We start from the raw sequence: 21,845 nt of genomic DNA, 5'->3' as shown, positions 1-21,845 counted from the left end.
AATAAATTATTAAAAATAAATAAACAGAAAAAATAAATAAGATGTTAATTGAATCTCGACATTATACCGAAATAGATTTGAAAAAATAAATTGAGTTGTTTTTTATTTTGTAAGTTGGTAATATTAACAGCTCATCATTTGGAATTTGTGTACAGTGGAACGTCGATTAGGCGGATTGACCATGGAAAAGCGAAATCCGGATGACTAGAATATTAAAAAAGCTTTATCATATGAACTGGACATATCATTCTAAAGTTTAATGGGTTCAGACTTAATACAAATAAGTACTGTCAAATTAAAAAGTACTCGGTACAAATACATACGATATAATAATAGTAAAATAATAATTAAAAAAAAAAATTCAGAAAATACGTAAAAAAAATTCAATGAGAAGAAAATTTGCCAATAAAAGAATCACAATTTTAAAAAATTATCTGAAAGAAATTAAAATTTACTAATCTGTTTCATAAAAAATGTCATTTAAATAATTAAAAAAACTTCTAGAAAGAATTAAAAAAAAACAAAACGCTGTCTATTTTTACTTTATTCATAATTTTGTATAGAGTTAAATTTCCTACAAGTTTTATTAAAGAGTTTTACCTGTTTACTGGCAATTTAATAAAGTTATTACATGTCAAACGTAAAAAAGTGCGTTTTTCAACTCCCGTTTTTTTTTAATTTTTCACCGGTTTTCTAAAAAAACTACAGATATTACAGTTCTCGGACTCATTTTTTTCATTGATTTTATTAAGCATGGCCCGTTGGAATTAATATATAAATTATTTATATAATAATTTCCATTTACCAACAATCTTTAATGGTAATGTTCGAGCGCTTTGGATTGTTAATCCATCCTTAGGAACAATGATGGGTTATTCTTTGTAATTATTTACTTCACATATCATTAATTATACTAAATTGAATTTTATAAAAATATAAATATAAAAATTGATTGTCAAAAGGTAAAATAAAGTTAACGTTATAACGTCATGTCAGTATGAAGGTCTCAATTATTGTTATGTTGAATAACAATTAAGACCTGGAAACTGTATGTAAATAATTCATTTTTTTCAATTTGTCAGATTGAATTTCATATGAAGCCATCAAATTAGCTTACATTTTTGCATCACAAGAATTTCTGTGTCTTCATTTCACTGAAGGTCGCTTTGGCCAGCTGTAGCTCGTTAAGAAAGCGTTTCCGGACCTGTGTTTTTGACCATACGTACTTTTTTCTTTATTTTTACATGTAGCATATATTATATTAAAAATTACAAAAATCAAAAGGAAAAAAATTATGGTACGTTCAATTGAATAAAACTTAGTGAGTTAAACAAAAAATACCTTTAAAAACGCTACTTCTTAAAAGAAAATCTGTAATTTTTACGGTTTAAATATTGATTTTCGTTTATATGCTGCAAGAACACAATAGTTTTAGACCAAAAATATCTGTGTAGAATCACATTCTTTCTGTCATTCCACAGCAATAGATAATTAAGCTTTTTTCATGTCCTAGATGCAAGTCATACTTCATGCATGACCAATTAATGTGTTTACATCAATCTTTTAAGCTGTTAATTTTATAATTAGTTTAACAAAAGCTTAAATTTACGTATGTTTTTTGTGATATACGAATTGCAAAAATGTCAATTAGAAAAATCAAAAAATAAAAACAAAGAACGATAGAAATATATTTCCTATTGAACAATGTAAACAAAGATGGTACACCTATATATAATACGAAAGGTAAAGTCGATAGATGGGTGGAATATATTGAAGAGTTATACGGAGGAAATGAATTAGAAAATGGTTTTATAGAGGAAGAAGAGGAAGTTGAGGAGGATGAAATGGGAGAAACAATACTGAGATCTGAATTTAAGAGAGCATTAAAAGATTTAAATGGCAGAAAGTCTCCTGGAATAGACGGAATACCTGTAGAATTACTGCGCAGTGCAGGGGAGGAGGCGATTGATAGATTATACAAACTGGTGTGTAATATTTATGAAAAAGGGGAATTTCCGTCAGACTTCAAAAAAAGTGTTATAGTAATGATACCAAATAAAGCAGGGGCAGATAAATGTGAAGAATACAGAACAATTAGTTTAACTAGTCATGCATCAAAAATCTTAACTAGAATTCTATACAGAAGAATTGAGAGGAGAGTGGAGGAAGTGTTAGGAGAAGACCAATTTGGTTTCAGGAAAAGTATAGGGACAAGGGAAGCAATTTTAGGCCTCAGATTAATAGTAGAAGGAAGATTAAAGAAAAACAAACCGACATACTTGGCGTTTATAGACCTAGAAAAGGCATTCGATAACGTAGACTGGAATAAAATGTTCAGCATTTTAAAAAAATTAGGGTTCAAATACAGAGATAGAAGAACAATTGCTAACATGTACAGGAACCAAACAGCAACAGTAGCAATTGAAGAACATAAGAAAGAAGCCATAATAAGAAAGGGAGTCCGACAAGGATGTTCTCTATCTCCGTTACTTTTTAATCTTTACATGGAACTAGCAGTTAATGATGTTAAAGAACAATTTAGATTCGGAGTAACAGTACAAGGTGAAAAGATAAAGATGCTACAATTTGCTGATGATATAGTAATTCTAACCGAGAGTAAAAAGGATTTAGAAGAAACAATGAACGGCATAGATGAAGTCCTACGCAAGAACTATCGCATGAAAATAAACAAGAACAAAACAAAAGTAATGAACTGTAGTAGAAATAACAAAGATGGACCACTGAATGTGAAAATAGGAGGAGAAAAGATTATGGAGGTAAAAGAATTTTGTTATTTGGGAAGTAGAATTACTAAAGATGGACGAAGCAGGAGCGATATAAAATGCCGAATAGCACAAGCTAAACGAGCCTTCAGTAAGAAATATAAGTTGTTTACATCAAAAATTAATTTAAATATCAGGAAAAGATTTTTGAAAGTGTATGTTTGGAGCGTCGCTTTATATGGAAGTGAAACTTGGACAATCGGAGTATCTGAGAAGAAAAGGTTAGAAGCTTTTGAAATGTGGTGCTATAGGAGAATGTTAAAAATCAGATGGGTGGATAAAGTGACAAATGAAGAGGTATTGCGGCAAATAGATGAAGAAAGAAGCATTTGGAAAAATATAGTTAAAAGAAGAGACAGACTTATAGGCCACATACTAAGGCATCCTGGAATAGTCGCTTTAATTTTGGAAGGACAGGTAGAAGGGAAAAATTGTGTAGGCAGGCCACGTTTGGAATATGTAAAACAAATTGTTAGGGATGTAGGATGTAGAGGGTATACTGAAATGAAACGACTAGCACTAGATAGGGAATCTTGGAGAGCTGCATCAAACCAGTCAAATGACTGAAGACAAAAATTGAACAATGCTTTATTTGAATAGTATTTTATAAAAAAGGTAGTATATTAATTTTTTAATTGCTCAGTATGTATGTAAGCATGCCGGATAATTGGAAATCTGGAAAATCAGTGCCCATTGTATATTGCATTTCAATAGTTTTGAATGCTTTCATAAGTGAAGGAAATTACAATGTTTGAGTATCACTTTTTAAAAATTTCATTTTTCAAGTGAAGAATATGCAGATATCATTTTTGTTTCGGGGTTATACACTGGAAATATTAGCGAATTTCCAGTATTAGGTAATCCTATTCCCTAATAGGTTCCAAATCCGTAAGTATTTGCTTTAGTATTTCAGTATTTACGCACAAGTAATTTTTTTATATTATCTCAACACTCGCGAAAGCGAAGTTTTGATATAAAAAATTGTACGAACCTCACATTCTTTCCCACCTTAAGAAGTCTAAGAAGATCAGACGTCGATGAATGAAGGAAAAAAGCCCAGCAGCACAATGAAAGAAAGAAAAGGCTTCCACTTTCACTTTCCCTTGTGATGCTTTTTTTCAGGGGCAAAGAACAATTCAAGGTTTACGGTTTGTAAATTATTTACAGCCGGTTTACGGAAAGGCAGGTTAGAGAAGAAAACAAGAAATTATGAAAGAAGAATGAAAATTGGCCTGCCAACACGATCATCATAAGTCATCTAACTTCACATCACCAAACACCCATCCATCATTCATCCTTTCCAACTACTTACAATTATGTTCCAGTCAGCACATACGACTCTCTCCGGAAAAGCGAGCGCATTGCTTCCTCCAAACACTAGGTCCTTCGAAAGGCGTATTCCTGCTAGACCGGAAGATGCTACCAACGAAAGGACTTGAGAGGACGGTCGAAGTGGAATTACGCCGGAAGTACGAAGCTCATAACGTCTAGTCTCCCACTATCAGCTCCGGTCAACAAATTCTAACCGGTCTAAAGAATCGAAACGCAAATACCAAATCCGTCCAAAAGCAGAACTATGTAATTATAAGCGCCACTAAATAAATACAACCAATTGTTAATGTCTGGTAATTGTTTTCTAAGAAAGGGAAATTTTGTTTTTTGACACGAAGTTGGTAGCGCTACTCAACCGGTATAGATACGGCAGTGTGAGTTGATTCTCCTTGAGCTGTGCAAACTTTTGTGCCGTTTACGAACGGAATTCGTGTCGAATTTACGAACAGAATGCCTTTTACCATAGAACAACGAGTTTTCATTCTTGAACAATACTTTGCTACGAAATCGTACGCGAGTGTAAAAGAATCATTTCAAATTAAATTTGTTGGTGTTCCTCCGCCAGAAAAATTGTCAATTTCTAGGCTAGCAAACCGATTTCGAGAGACAGGTATTGTTTGTGACAGAAAACGTAGTGGTCGACCAACTCGCTTAACAGATGACGTTTTAGAGAATGTGAAAACAAGATTGCTCAATTCTCCACGGAAAAGTTTACGAAAACTTTCCATGCAAGTCGGTTTGTCATATTCGAGTGTTCATATAGCGACTAAAAAATTGGAATTGTATCCGTATCGCGTACGATTAGTCCAAGAGCTTCAGCCTCCAGATTTAAACAAACGATTGCAATATTGCCGTCGGTTTAGATCTCTCGTAAACGATAACGGAATCGAATTTTTAAACACAGTGTTCTTTAGTGATGAAGCTTGGATCCATCTCGATAGTTGTCTGATCGAGATCAGCTGATCCTGTGATTGGTCGACTAAAACAATTTTCATCAAAATTTTAACATGCATATCTAAATTTCAATGATACTGATGTAGTAATTTGGAGAATATTAGCCTCAAATTTTTATTCTTGAACAATATTTTGCTACGAAATCGTACGCGAATGTAAAAGAATCATTTAAAATTAAATTTGTTGGTGTTCCTCTGCCAGAAAAATTGTCAATTTCTAGGTTAGCAAACCGATTTCGAGAGACAGGTATTGTTTGTGACAGAAAACGTAGTGGTCGACCAACTCGCTTGACAGATGACGTATTAGAGAATGTGAAAACAAGATTGCTCAATTCTCCACGGAAAAGTGTACGAAAATTTTCCACGCAAGTCAGTTTGTAGTATTCGAATGTTCAGAAGCTGCTAAAAAATTAGTATATGATTACTCCAAGACCTTCAGCCTCCAGATTTAAACAAGCGATTGTAATATTTCCGTCGGTTTAGGTCTCTAGTAAACGATAACGGAATCGAATTTTTAAACACAGTGTTCTTTGGTGATGAAGCTTGGATCCATCTCGACGGTTATGTGAACAGTCAAAAAAACTGTCGAATTTGGGCGGTTGAAAATCCTAACGCTTTACAAGACAAATCTTTGCATCCTGAAAAAAATGGTGTGTGGTGTGCGATATCTCGTCATCGTATAGTCGGACCCGTGTTCTTCGAACAGACAGTAAATGGTGAAGTATACAGGAACATTGTGCGCAAATTTGGGTCCCTCCTGGAACCTCAAGAACGGTATTGCTGGTTTCAACAAGACGGCGGCGCTACATGCCACACGTCTCGAGAAACCATGGTTTTTCGCAAGAGTTCTTTGATGATCGAATAATAAGCAAGGGCTTATGACCTCCAAGGTCCCCAGACCTCACATCTCCTGTTTACTTTTTGTGGGGCTATATTAAGTCCGAGGCCTTCAAAAACAATCCTCACACTATTGATGAACTTAAAGTCAATATTACAAACGAATATTTCTAATGCAACTCTTAAAAAGGTTTCTGCTAATACGCTGAAAAGAGTCCGTGCGTGTATAACCGCAAGGGGCGGGCATTTTGAGCATATTCTTTAACAATTATGTAAGTAATAGCTTTTTATTAAATCTCTTTTGTAAGTAAAAAATACATTTTTTTATTCCACCTAAATTTCCCTTTCTTAAATTACATTTAAAATTGGGTAACAGGACTAAAAAATCACTCTCTAGATCCAAATTTTCAGGTTTTCAGGCTTTTTAAAGCAAAATTTCCATATTTGGGATGATTCCAATCTACAAATGATTAAACAGAAACTATTATATCCAAAAAAATCACCGTTTGGTGTGGATTACGGGCTGATTGCATCATAGGCCATTATTTTCAAAAATGAAAAAGATGCTGTTGCCGTTAATAGTAGTGAACGCTGTGATTGCTATGATTCATAATTTTTTGTTTGGAAATTTAGAAAATTTTTATTTGAATGAAATGTGGTTTTAACAGGATTGTACCACATGCCACACAGCTGCTCAAACAATTTAGTTATTACGTCAAAGCTTGGTGATTTGATAACTTCACAAAATGGTAATTGATCATTAAGATCGAGTAATTTGACTTCCTTATACTTCTTTTACAAGTGTTATGTTAATCACAAGTCTACAGTAAGAAATCACTGAGATTGATAACTTGAAAACTGATATTTGACGTTAGTGATTTGTGATCCTCAAGCTGATTTGTGCGAAAATCATGCAAAATTTTGTTGACAGACTGTTATGTTAAGCAAAACCATGGAGGCCATGTGAATGATATTGATTTCTGAACATAGTGTAATGTTATAAGCTTTAAAAAAAAAAAATGATTTGGTTCATATTATAGTATTACGCATACTTTTTGTTTTATTGCAGTTCTATTTTTTGTGATGAAAATAAATAATATAAATATGTTATATATAATTCTAAATAATATAAAAATGAAATACCTACTTGTACTCTGTGATTAGATGAATCAGCAACAACAATAGAATTGTCTGGACCGACCGCGATACCACGTGGCCAAGTAAAACATCCGGGCTCGCTCCCCCGACTCCCTATTTTAAACAACTGCCTCCTCTTTTGTAAGTACTGACTTCTAGGGCTGGTACCTACTACGAAACCTAAAAATGTAAAAAAAGAAAAATACAAATTTATTTAATAAGTTTTTGTAATCAAAATATAACTTCAATTTTCTGCTCTACTGTAATTTACTTGAAGAAAATCTAACTGTAATTTACTCATAAAATGTATTCTGTTTTACATTTTTTTCTACTACTACAAGGGTAAGTCAATTATTATCCGTAATGTAGTTATAAATTTTATTGAAATACAAATAGGAAACTTACATGTATATCATTTTTCAACATAGTCTCCTGACATTTCAACGCACTTGGTCCATCGTTGCACAAGCTTCCTGATGCCCTCATAAAAGAAGGTTTTCGGTTGAGCTGCGAGCCAGGAATGCACCGCTTCTTTCACTGTTTCGTCCGAGGTAAATCGACGGTCCCTTTGCCTCTTTGAGTGAACCAAACATTTGGTAGTCAGAAGGGGCAAGAGATGAGAACTATACGGAAGATGAGCCAGTAATTCAAAGTTGAGTTTCTGGAGCGTTTCAGCAGTGTGGGCAGCAGTATGTAAACGGGCATTGTCATGCAACACGACAACACCTTTCGACAGCAGTCCTCGGCGTTTGTTTCGAATTGTAGGCTTCAGCGTGGCAGTAAGCATCTCATTGTAACGCGCACTGTTTATTGTCGTGCCCCTTTCCTCATAATGTTTCAGTACTGGGCCTTGTGAGTCCCAAAAAACCGTAAGCATCAGTTTCCCTGTGGATGGTTGGATCTTGAACTTTTTTTCAGGGCGAATTTGGATGTTTCCATTTCATACTCTGCCGTTTACTCTCCGGCTCGTAATGATGGATCCATTTTTCATCACCGGTAATGATACTGTCTAAGGTGTCCCGTTCGTTACCATAGCGATCCAAATGTTTTTGGCAGATGTCCAAGCGCGTTTGCTTATGCGACTGTGTGAGTTGTTTTGGGACCCATCTTGCACAGACTTTATGAAACCCAAGTCTGTTGTGGATTAGGCAGAACCGTGACTAATTTGCAGATGATGTGCCACTTCATCAATAGTTACTCGTCTGTCTAAGAAAACCATGTCACGTGCACGCTCAATGTTTTCCTCATCCTCATTTGTGGCGGTAAACGGTCGTCCGGCTCTTTCGTCATGCGTAACATTTGTGCGACCGTTTTTGAATTTTTCAATCCATTCGTAGACACTCCGTTGCGACAACACACTGTTCCCGTACAGTACCGAAAGTCTTCGATGAATTTCGGCTCCTGATACATCTTCCGACCACAAAAAACGGATAGCTATACGTTGCTCTTTTTTGGTGCAAACAGAAAGGGGAGCAGCCACGGTTAACGGCAGCGCAGCGATAATGGAACTAACCTAGCAGCATCAAACCTGCACAGACATAACAATAATTAAACCACGCATGCGTCTTCTATGCAACACGAAAATTTAGTTATATTTTTGTTACAAACAAAAATATAACTAATATATATCTATGAATAGATATTTTTGTTACAAACAAAAATATAACTAAATTGCAGATAATAACTGACTTACCCTCATACAACTGAATATTCTATAACTGTTAAGAAATTACATGAAAATGAATTTTTAATTACTTTTAAGAGGAATTACCTGGGTTACACGATAAGTTCTTGGCCTGACTCAGGGATGGCACAAGTATGGCCAAGTGACCATGATATGATTGATATTGGTCAAGAATTGTGAACCTTTAGTGGTGTGCTGCAAAATTTCAGATGCATACATTTAATTTATTGTTTGTGGCTATCAAATAGAGCAAAAATGTTTTGAAATTTTCTGAAAAATAGATAAAACTGAACTTCTAATTGTTATAAAGTACTTTGGCTTCAAAGGTTTAACCCCAATGGACATATAAAAAAATTAGATGTCATTTTAAAGGATTCTTCCCCTTCATTTTTATAATTTTTAAAAGAAATAGATGAACTTAAATGTGTTCATACATGCATTTAAGATGATGATTGCTCAGGATGTATAATAACTGCTATGAGTGATGAAATCATCACAAAAATCCACAATACCGTATTAAATGATCGCCAACTGAAAATACATGAGCTTGCAAACATCTCGATAGACCTTGTCTACTATGTTTTAGTTATTATAAAGCTTTCTGATCTATGGGTGCTGCATTTGTTAAATTCAACCAAAAACATATTCGACTGAACCTTCTCAAGGGTGTTTAAACTTATTTAAATGTAATTCCAATAAGTTCTTTGACGTTTTATAACAACAGATGAAACATGTATTCACCATTTCACACCAGATTCCAAATTGTGGGTGGAAGCAGGTGAAACTGTACCAAACAAAGCAAAAGTAGTTCTATATACAGGAAAAATCTCGGCTAAGTTTTTTTGGAATCTCATGGGGTGGAGAGCATAGATTACCTGGAAAAAAGCAGGTCCTTCATCAGGGAGTACTTCACTCCACTAAAGGACCAATTGAAGGTTGCTATTCATGATAAATGTCCACATCTGGCCATACAGAATGTGCTCTTTACCACAATAATGCACCTTTACACATGTCTCGGATGGCACTGCAAAATTCCATGAAAAGTGTTTCCACATGCACTCTATTTGACTCTTAGTGATTACTTCCTTTCCTAACCTGAAAAAAATGGTTTGCCGGATGAAGATTTATTTCAAATGATGAGGTCGAAGTTAAGATAATCGCTTATTTTACAGAGTTGGATAAATTGCATTAAAATGACAGTATTAAAAAGTTGGAAATCTTAGGTATACATGCATCGAATTGTAAGGTGACTACATTGAGAATAAAAAAAATTCTGAAAATTCTTTTGTTTTCTTTGTCAGGCTGAGAAATATTCCAGGTAAATTTCCAAAGTTAACATTGTAAAGCAAGTAAGATACAAAGTTTTGATCAACTGGATTAACTCTTCTTTCCATGTCATTAAAATAGAATTATGAAAATGTTATTGCTTAATCGTATGATCCTACCTCTCTGTTTTTTCTGTTTAGCTTCTAGAACCACCGTACGGTATTACTTCAGAGGAAGAATGAGAATGATATGTATGAATGTAAATGAAGTATAGCCTTATACAGTCTCATGTTGACTATTAGTGAGATGTGTGGTTAATTGAAACCCAACCATCAAAGAACACTGGTATCCATGACCTAATATTCAAATCTGTGTAAAAGTAACTGCCTTTACTAGGATTTGAACCTTAGAACTTTCAACATCGAAATCAGCTGATTTACAGTAACGAGTTCACCACTAGACCAAACCGATGGGTTTGTACGATCTTACCTAATGAGAATTTTCTTGCTAAGTTTCAAAAGTACCTTAACCCATACGATAATGGGTTAAGGGTTAAAATCATAATCCCTGAAGTCTTAAGGATTTTCAGGAAATATGTTAATCAAAATAAATTTCACTTAATTTCCTGAAGACCTTCATGATAATAACTATATTTAATTTCAACTTTCTAATTTTTCAGGAAACGGAAAAATTAATTATAATCAAGCCAATGAGGACTTCCATAAGAGAGAAAACAATTACTTTTGAAAAAAAAAAAAATATTTTTAAAATCTTTAATTACTTTTATAATAATAACAATCATACATACCGGCTTGAGGGGCTGTAGTTTGAGTAGGAGAGGTGGGGGAGCCTGACAGGTTTTTTTGATCATCATCAGAGCTCTCTACGGTTGAATTATTACGTAATGGAAGACCAAGTGATAAACGTCTTGAAGCTGAAGGACCACTTGTTGATTCTTTACTATCTTTACCTCGGTTGCCATATTTATTTTTTAAATAACGTGCCCAGGAACTTAGAGCTGCACCATCTTTTTCACCAGTACCAGTACCTGCTAAGAAAAAAAATATTTTAAAAATCACTAGAATTATAAATTAAATTGTATTATCAATTAAAAAATATCTGTACAAGAGTTGTTATATTATTTGAAAAAGTTACTTTCATAACTTGTCCCAGGGTTTTGAGTAGGTATTTAAAATTTTGAAATGGAATTAACATTTTAAGAAAAATTGGAATTTTTTTAAGAAAAAGAGATAATTATTTTTATACAAAAATAAGATAAATTTAAAAAGAAATGGGAGTAATAACAGTCTGTATAACTGAAAGAAAAGAATGAGCATGTTTTGGCCATTGAAGACTATTTAGGTGGGTATTGAAGGGTCTAGAAGGGTCAAAATGGGTATTGAAGAGTCTTTGCATGTGCGGAAGGGTTTATTTACAAGCAAAGAGCTTTAGAAGTAATTAGAACTGCTGCATAGTATTTTAATAAGTTGTATGATATTCTTACTCTTTAGTTTTTAATTGCATTTATTGTTTGTTTTTAAGCGATAATTAAGTATTTTTTTGAGTAGTCATATGTTTTATTTAATTATATATACATTATTATATGTATATATAGTACTTTTATCTTCTCAGAGAAAACCACTGTTTTTTATATTTATACTTCATCCAACCTAAAAGATGCTTATTTATTAATAATGAGAAATTTTACTCCATTAATTACAGTATAATAGTCATTAAAATTATAACATGATTTATAATTTCCAATACTACTACTAATATATTTTCAATGTTTTGATTGATTTTTGTATGGTCTGTATTTTGATTACAGTATTCTTTTTTAACTACAGTTATAATAAAATAATAATTTGTACTTTCTGAGGTCAGAATAATTCTTATCTTGATGCGGTAACAGTAAAAATTTAATATATTCATTTCTTAATTTCCTGGCATGGGATATTAATTATTCTCTTAGATGGCTGTACAATCTTTTAAGGGGTGCCGTTGCCTCATGTCAGGTGCTTAAACCAACCCACTAGGTTGGTCTAGTAGTGAATGAGTCTTTGCAAATCAGCTGATTTCAAAGTCGAGAGTTTTAGGTTCAAACCTAGTAAAGATGGTTACTTTTATACGGATTTGAATACTAGATTGTGGATACCGGTATCCTTTAATGGTTGGGCTTCAATTAACCAGACATCTCAGAAATGGTTGACCTTCTTTCTTTTTCTTGTTTAGCCTCCAGTAATTATCTTTCAGATATTATTTTAGAGGATGAATGAGGATGATTTGTATGAGTGTAAATGAAATGTAGTCTTGAACAGTCTCAGTTCATCCATTCCTGAGATGTGTGGTTAATTGAAATCCAACCACAAAGAACACTGGTATCCACGATCTAGTATTCAGATCCGTGTAAAAATAACTGACTTTACTAGGACTTGAATGCTGGAACTCTTGACTTCCAAATCAGCTGATTTGGGAAGATGCGTTCAGAAATGGTTAACCTTATGGTTGTTCCAGAAGCTAAACAGAAAAAGAAAAAAAAAGGTGCTTACAATCAGTTATGACATCTAAAGCATGTAGAAAACTCATAACTTATGCAGTAAATTCAATCTAGCACCAAATAAAAGAGAGACAGAAATAGTAAAGTATTGTATGAATATATTTATTTCCTAGTTAGCAATTAATAATGTCTTGATCTTTTACAACTCTTTTAATTTCTTGTCTAGACAGCGCTATAGCTCTAGAAGGGAAAGTATTGTAATCCGTCCAATTTGGACATATGTGGTTTTCATCAGATTTTGACATCTAAGGAATCCAAATAAACAAAAACCCAGATGGAAATTTTCTGGATGTTAATGTTCATGTATATGTGTGTGTGTTTGGTGTCGTCTCTAAAACACCAGGGCTAATGGGCTGATTTTGACCAAACTTGGTCAGATTACTTCAATATATGGGGCATTGATGCCATATGCTTTCAACTTAAAAGGTCAAGGGGGTGAGGCTGTAGAGCAAGGTCACTTTCAGTATATCAAGATTTTGCCTAATTATGTCATTTTTTTTTGGATACAATTGTTAATGATTAAAAATAACAATATCTCCAAAAAAAAATTTGCAAAATTGCAGCCCCATTCAAAAAAATGTTCTAACCTATTGCTATGTTGTGTCGTCAAAGGTGAGCGGTAGAATTAAATAAATTATTATTTAAAATGTAAAAAAGTAACTCAGTCTGGCTGCGTCTCGAGCTCGATCGCCTGGTCGACTTGGTTCCTGATGCTTTAAGCCTCGCGGTTTAACATTCTGCCGACCATACGGGTGAAATTTTTTCTTTGTAAGTTGTGAAATTACATTAGTTTAGTTGGTGCCGACCGTTGCCGCTAGTATCGCTACACCAGCGCGAATTAAATTGAGTATGCGCGCACGCTTTAGTTAGAATCATTGAATTAAATTAACGAAAAAGTTTTATATTTAAATAAAATGATAAATATTTTTAATTAAGCTCTGTGTGTAAGCCGTGCATCAAAAAAATTTGACAACGTTGTCAAATTTTTTTAATTGAGGTTATATGTATTCTAGTTTTTTTCTAACAACGTGCAAGTTGTAACTACATCAACTACTTTAACTATTTCCCACAATCACAATTTAAATAAAAAAAAGTTTGAAAGTCTTTTTTCCCAAAAATTGATTTAAGCTCTATGACTTCTTTGTTTCTTAATTGAATTCAATATACTGTATAAAGACTTTACTTTTGTAACCCTTTAAAATAATAAATAATTTTGTGTAAATACTGTAAAATTTTTAAATTAACATAAATTAAATTAACATAATATTACTATGACACTGCCTGATAAAATCTGTTTCAAATCAACATATTTCACTTTTGTGCTGTCAAATTTAATTAAAAAAAAAGTAATACTTTCTAATTTGATACTTCTAACTTCAATAACTTCAACAAAAAAAAATTATCTAATGTTATTAAAAATTTATTATATAATAGTATTTTAAATAAGTTGCTTATTAAGAAAAATAAAAAAAATTGTTGAAAAACAATTTGAAGCGATTCAAAAAGAATATAAATATGTAAAAAAAATATCATTCTATAAAGGAAAAATTAAGTTTTGCCACCATGCCCTCAATACATAAAACTTATTTTTTTAAAGTTGGCACCAAATTTAAAATGAATATGAGATACAAATACGAATAACAAAATTTATTTGAATTAAGACTTCTGGCTATTTCTAAAATTTGACACTAATTTTAAAAATAAGTTTTAAAGATTGCATTAAGAGTATCGTGGAACATTTTTTTTCTTTACAATGCAATTTTTTATTTTTGAAGTCAGTAAAATTTTTTCCAAAAATGTTTTATTTCATTCTTTTCAGTTTTATAATTTCTTAGAAGTGGAAATACATGGGCAATACTACAAAAAATACTGTTTGTAGGAGAAATTTATGTCCTCTTGAAACAAAACAGGGTCATTTAAAATGATTTAAAGATTCTATGGAAAGGATGCAGAGTATTAGAGTCTTAAGTCCGATATCGTACAGGCTGTCAAAATACAAGAATACATGAAATGAAGTTTTTAAAAGAAATGTGTTTTGAAAGGGAACTTCAACATGATTTTATCCATAAGTATCTTTAAAAAAACTCAAGATAAAGATGACGCCTTTTTTCTTTGATTTATAAATGTATTTTTTACGAAAAACCTGAAGAATGCCCATATCAATTGACTGTTGTAAGAGCGTCAATTTGAAAAACTGCAAAATAAAAAACCGATGAAAGTTGTACTTGTTTAAAAAGAATGCGTTAACTATATAGAATAATCTATTAATGATTATAAATAAATAAAAATTATTTCTAACCTGTGGTAGAAGTTGTAGTGGCATTTGATGTACGATCAGGTGAATTTTCACGCGATTTTAGTGCATGTGTAGATCTACTTCGTGATAATTCATTACCACCTCCACCTCCATATTTTGACGCATAATATGCAGTTGGAGATGTAGTTGTATCTTCAGTATCATCATCATCTTCAGCACCAAAAGTATGAGTACTTTTACTTCGAGCAAGACGTGATTTACGATCCTGAAAACAAGAATATAATTTTGAATTATCATTTTTTTTGTTCAGGTTAAAAAAAAAATTACTTTAATATATATATATAAATTTTAGTAATATTTCATTGAATTAATATTAGATTTTCAAAGTAACAAGATTTTTATATTATTACTTTTATTTTAAAGTAATTGATCTTGGTTTAATAAAAATTACTTGAAATTATTGCCACTTTTCCTACTGAATCCTGTGGTCTATCCATTATGATGACCTCTTTCTGTGGCCTTTTCTTGAAATATTAAAACAATTTTTTATAATATACATCAATTTTTGTGTTTTTGCATAATTACAAATTCTTTTCACACAATTTAATTACCCATAATATTCAGCCTTTTACAACTAAGGAACAAAATACAGAAAACATCATTTCAAAAGACTTAATTCTCTCATGAAAGAAAGTCATCATCCATACCTTGCATATATCATTGCAAATAATATCTTTGTAAAATAAATATTGATTCTCTTTTTTCATCCTGCACATTTCTATGAGTTATGCCTCACAAATGTTTACACCTACCCAATTTATGCTCTTAATCTTTGTAATCTTTGACCAGTACTAATAAAATCAGCTATATTAGTTTTTATTGGTGATGTTTTAAGGCTACAAGAACTGTTAATAATAGAATGATTATTTTTTTATCTCTAATGAATTCTCCGAGTCCTGAAGAACTACTACATCAACAGAATAGTAAAAAAAAAAAAAAAAAAAAAAATAGTCTATAAAGTCTTCAGTTACCACATCAATCAAAACCAAATGATTTATAACAGATGGATTTAGTAAGTTTAAAGCTTTTCTTTTATTGGCTAGATTGAATTTTGCTCACCAAGATTTTATTTCTGCGTTTAACATAAAAAAAATTCATCGTTACCTACTATTGAGTATTGGTAATGTTTAATTAGAGCATGATGATCTATTAAATACAAGTTTATAAATCTTTGACTGTATTTAAGCAAACTTTCATTTTTGATTTATCGTTTGTAAAGTATATATTGTTACTTCTCAGTTAAATTTTTAAATTATTCTTATAAATACAAAAAGTGAAATAGTTTTATAATTTTTTATAAAGATTTTTAATTATCTATTTATGCTTTTAATGATATTTGTTTTATATTCATTTTTTTATTGTACGTTTTGTTTTTTTTAATTATTATTCATTTTAAAATGATTTTAATCCAAAAAATGATGCAGTAAAGTGTCAAAATTCTAATTTTGCATTCTCTAATTCTGCAAATTCTGAACAGAAGGTTGAGTAAAAAAGAAAAGAAAAAAGAATTATATGGTCATAGAAGAATAATATGGATTCAGGAAAAGATGATCAAAGATTGCTATGGGGTTAATAAAAAATATTAATGAAAGATGTATAGAAAAAGGTAAGGAATAAGTGTATGTTATATAGATATTAAAAAAAACATTCGACCATGTCAACTTGAGTTAATTAAAGGAAAAATCCAGGTAGTAAATTGTAAAGATAGAAAATTAATCAAAGAATTATATCTGAATCGTAAAATGTTATAAAAATTAAAGATGTTCAAACTGAGTAGTTTGATCAAGAAAAGGAGTAACGCAAGGTTGCTGCCTATGACCAATATTGTTTAACTTCTATGTTGTAGATATAAAAAATTCTCTAAAAGAAGATGGATGAAGGAATAAGTATAAGAAGAAAGACAATAAATTATAAAAGCTTTGCAGATGACATAATGATATTTAGAAGAGAAGCGTAGGATATTAAACAGATGATTTCAAAATTACAGGACAAAATATAAATGAAAACGAATGTAATGGAAAACTAAATTAATGAGAATAGGAGATAATGAACCAATTAATGTCTACACAAAACAAGAAAGACTTGAAAAAGTAATGCAGTGTGGATACTTAGTTATGGATTATTTTAACAGAAGTGAAAGTGAAAAAAGGAAGAAGGAAAAAGAGAGTTTAATAATTTAATAAGAATTGTTTCTTGAAGGGTGACATTTATATTGAAAAAAAGTGACAATTAGAAAAAGGAGAAAAGGAAAGTTAGGGAGATTTGAAATGTGGGTATAAAGAACGCTGTGGGAAGGATTAAGTAGAAGACAGAATTAAAAATGAAAAAGTAATGCAAAGCGTTTATGAAAATAGAAGGTAAAACAGAATAATTCAGAATTGAAAAGCTAGATGAGACTTATTATGAGAGGAGTAAAATTGATTAAAACAGTATTAGAAGTATGAGTAAATGGTGCAAAAAAGTGATGCTGAAAAAGAATAACGATTATGATGAACTAAAAGAAAAAGTGGGTCTATCAAGATCTTGTACGTTTAACTGAAATGGAAATATATGTAGTGCAAGGAACCTGTCTAAGGGCAGGTAACAAAATAATGATGATAAACTTTTTTTTCTACTTATTTTTCTGTATATATGTTTGCTTAACAATCAAAATGTGAATCCCTTTTTAGATTTTTAATTATGTTCTTGAGCACTTACTCTAAAATTTAATTTCTATCATATTTAGAATAGATCTACCTATGAATGCAAAGAGAAAAAGTCATAGTTAAAAAAAAAAGGATGAATAATAAATATTTTTAATTATTCACCTCAAAATAAAATAAAAATTCATCTCATTTAAACACAGAATAGCCTGTAAAGTTAAAAAAAAAAAAAGCTAAAATTACTTATAAATTAACAAACCTTAAGAGCAGCATAACGAGATCGAGCGCTAGTGTATCGTCCATCATCATTCGAATTTGCATATCGTCTAGCAGGTTCTTCTTCGTCAGGTGAAACAGCTGCAGTACTTTTACTTTTATTTAAAAATCGACTGGTAAATCCACTTGAACCATATCGGGAACTGCTATCTGCTTCTGGTTCATTTCTATTACGATTAAGGTAACTGCTACCAGTTGTCGTTGCTGAACTTGGTTCATCTTTTGATGAGTATGGTGAACGATAAGAACCAGAGTCACCATATCTATTTAAAAAAGAAAAAAGATTTAAATAGAAGTATTATACAATAAATAATTAAAATATTATACTAAGTTTAAACTATTAATTAGTAATTTACTGTTTAGTAGTGCCATCTTGTTGAGATGCCAAAAATACTGAAAAACATCATTCAGTATTTTGTTTTCAGATATATAGTTATTGAATTTATAAGTAGTAATATTATAGATTTATAATGTTTTCAAAGAACATGGTAGTTTAAATTTCTATTTAAATTATAATTTTCTCAAAATTCACTGATTCCTATGAATGGTCTGAAGCTTCCATAATTTGTAGTTTCACAAATTAAAATTTTGTGAATCTATGTAACCAAATGTTTCTAATAAAGGAATTTCAAATCCATTTGTTGAGTAAACCCCCCCTGCCTAAAATAATCCTGGAATTTACCGTGTGTAGTGTCGATTTCAAATGTTTTTTGATCCTGAGTAAGAATCTCTGGCTACTTTTTATTTATCGTAACCTGTTTTTGAGAAAATGGCAGAAAAGCCTTCCAAAGCGACGAGAAGTTTGACCCATTCCCCAGTGTGCGGTGAGATGCAACAAAGATCAAGAAGACCTAATTACAAATTGCACCCTTTGACATGATGTTAACTATTAGTTGATACTTAGTAAGGAAAATAATTAAACATTTTTTATACAACTAAGTAATTTATTACCACATTGACTTCTGTCACTTATGTCATTTTTTTAATGATTTAGAAGGTCTTGGAAATAACAAAAATGTTTAAGAAGTTTGCCTCTCAAAAAATATTGGATAGAATGGCAAATTTAGGCTGTACTCATTCATAATAGATGGTGTTTTTGAATGCCCGCTATAGTAAAAAATAGTAAGCATTTGATAATTACATCATGGAAACAAATCACAAATACAATAACTTTAACAAAAAGCTAGATATATTTTTACATATTCGCAAAAAAAAAAATACTCCAATAATCTACTAAATGAACACAATTTACATCTGAAATACTCTTGATTACAATCTAAATATAAGTCTTGTTGAATTAATAGAAAAAACCCATCAGCAATATACAATGTTACTGAAGGAAAAATTTAAATGTAGTTTAAAATATTTTAATGTATGTATGAAACTTGTTATAACAACAGAATTTAATTGAATCTATTAAACTATTTTAAACTCTATTATCCTAAACTTTAAATTGTTAACCTCTGTTATTATGAATATTAATCACTTTTCATTATTCATAAATAAAATCAATAAGTTATATTGTGTATATATTGTTAAAAGTTTTAACAGAACGGGGTGCACCTAGTTTATATGAGTTACTAGTCTGGGCTTTTTGTAAAACCATTGGACAGGAAACACAATCTTTGGAAATAAGTGTAGGAGATCTTTTCTGTTCTATATATATATATATATATATATAATATTATTATTATAATATATATATATTTATAAAGGGTATACCAAAGCGCGGAAGACCCTTTTTTGAATATAAATTCCTGAATATAAATTCAGTTGTCATTTGAGTCCAACCTATCACAATCTACTAAAGAAAAAAAATTACAGACAAGAAAAAAACAGGGTTAAAGAAAGTAGCATAAAAGAATAATCTATCCTACTCTAATTACATATGATTAAAAAAGGTATGATATTAAGGTTGCGTTTTCGATGTGAGCAAGCATTTTGTCAATAACTCCTCAAGAGAGGAAAAAGCTCTCTCAAGAGCTCCTTTTACACTCCTCAAGAGTGTAAAAGCAACCTTAACTGGTTGCTTTTACACAGGATGAGTACAGCTAATTAGAGATTAGTAATTTTTGTCATTGAACAGTTTAAAAAAATTACCTTGAAGAATATCCATCATCCCTACTGCTTCTTCTATTGATCGCACTTCCACTACCAGAATCACGTGCTTGAGCGCTACGTGCTAATAATGGACCGATGTCAGTTTTTTCCATTGGTGACATTGGTACTTTAGTAACAGTGGTTGATGGTTTAGTATCTTCAGTACCAGATTCTTCATCAGAATCAGTTTCTTCAGTTTCTGAACTGGTTTCGGTTTCTTCTTCTTCATCATCGTCATCATCATCATCATCTTTAGCTGCTGTTTTATCGACTGTTTGTACAGAACTTATTACTGAAGGAGCTGTAGTTGTAGAACGGGTACCTGTAAATAAAATGATAATAAAAAAGATTACTTAATCAAATAAAAATAAAATTTTTATTAAAACCATTTATTTAAAAAAATATAATAGTATAAAATAGTTTTTAAATTAATTACAATGCACTTTATTTAAACATAAAAAATTATAAAAACTTCACCTGGTTTTTTGCTTGGTTTTACTTTTAATGTCTTCGTTAAAACAACTTGAAATATCTTCAAAGGTTTGAAGCTTGATTTAAAGAAAAAAGCTATCTCAGACTTGATAAAATTTTTAAAACATTTATGTTAAAATAAAATGTACTGGAATTTAATGAATTTAAAACTTGTTCTATATTTTTAAATATGGTGCATCATGAAGTTCAGACTTAAAATATATTGCATAATTATTCCGTATAATATTTATCATAGTAACATAACTTAGAAAACATACATTTCTTGAAATTAAACAAAGTTATATAAAGAGAAGAATAGTTATTTGGCTCTTTGGTAAAGTAGCCAATTCAGCATACGTATAAGTCTTAATTCTTCTAGTTCATGTTTTTTTTCTAGTACAATTTTTTTTTTTTTTTTAACTAAAAGTAATATCAAACTATTGTAGGTATAATATAAGAATAATTCACAGTAGCATACTTTGTCTAGTCTATCATGAGAGATTTATTATTTGCTCTGACTATTAAGTATGCTTATTGTATCAAATATGTTTTGCTTGGTGTATGCAGAGTTAGTTCTAAGTTTAATCTTAACTTAAAAAATGTTCATTTGATTAATATCTCATTTCCTAACATTAGTTGGTATACATTAATGAGTAATAAGTTTTGCAACTTGTGCAACTTACATGCTCATTATGTAGCATGGAATCATAAAATACATAACTCATGTATTCTTATTTGTGTTTGTACAAGTTTACACACAACCTAAATATTTTACTACAATTTTACAAAAGTCAAACACGTAAATTGAGATTTATTTCTTTTTCCATGAATTAATAATTTCTTGATGTTAGAATAACCACATTGAGAATACAATGTGTTATTCTTGTTTTGGCATGCTGCCCTATGTTGCAGGAACCAATGTGTTTGGGCATCTTCTTCTCCTCAAAAATCACACTCCGCGGAAGGTTGTTTCAGGATCACACAAGTGTGCTTTATATCATCTGTGACTGGTAAGGAACTGAGTCAACTCATAGCCATGTACCCATGTTTGCAGTTCAGCCATCTGCCAAGGTCAGGGAAAAGACTGCAGGCCCATTTGCTCATCATTGACTGATCCCATTTCTCCTGCCATTTTTTGACAAGCGATGCTTTTACATCTGCCTTAACTGCTCCCTTGTACATCTCCAATCTCTTCAAAATGAGGAGATTCAGGGATGTAAGTCCAACCATTAAGCCATCAGCACTGCCCAAGATGGTCCTTAATCCTCGGTATACTGGGAAAAGTGAGGTGTAAAGCCACAATAACTTCTTCACTCTCAAATATGTTTACTGTTGTGTATGATTATCTCCAACTTTCCAGCTAGTATATTTATCTATACAAACTATGCCTTCGTTCAATTCACTACCAGGGATTGATTATATAATAAGCATCATTACTATCAGATAAAAACTAAATTGTGTCACTTTCATTTCTGATGCTTTACAAATAT

The 21,845-nt window shown here is 31.2% G+C and overlaps 1 protein-coding gene across 5 annotated transcripts in view; it reads right to left on the bottom strand.

Annotated features, from left to right (window-relative positions):
- Positions 1–21,845, bottom strand: part of tn (tripartite motif containing protein thin) — a 285,381-nt gene that overhangs the window by 37,991 nt on the left and 225,545 nt on the right. For 4 of the 5 annotated variants that reach the window (XM_075380951.1, XM_075380954.1, XM_075380955.1 and 1 more), the window contains 5 exons: positions 19,885–20,206; positions 17,768–18,047; positions 14,849–15,071; positions 10,801–11,043; positions 7,053–7,222 (listed from right to left, as the gene is read on the bottom strand). In XM_075380951.1, coding sequence (XP_075237066.1) covers positions 7,053–7,222; positions 10,801–11,043; positions 14,849–15,071; positions 17,768–18,047; positions 19,885–20,206 — 1,238 coding nt within the window. The remainder of the gene's footprint in view (positions 1–7,052; positions 7,223–10,800; positions 11,044–14,848; positions 15,072–17,767; positions 18,048–19,884; positions 20,207–21,845) is intronic. The other variant, XM_075380953.1, reaches the window with a different exon arrangement.

The sequence above is a fragment of the Lycorma delicatula genome, chromosome 13, assembly GCF_047948215.1.
Source record: "Lycorma delicatula isolate Av1 chromosome 13, ASM4794821v1, whole genome shotgun sequence".
In the NCBI taxonomy this organism is placed as follows: domain Eukaryota; kingdom Metazoa; phylum Arthropoda; class Insecta; order Hemiptera; family Fulgoridae; genus Lycorma; species Lycorma delicatula.
This window is presented reverse-complemented; position numbering and strand designations above follow the sequence as displayed.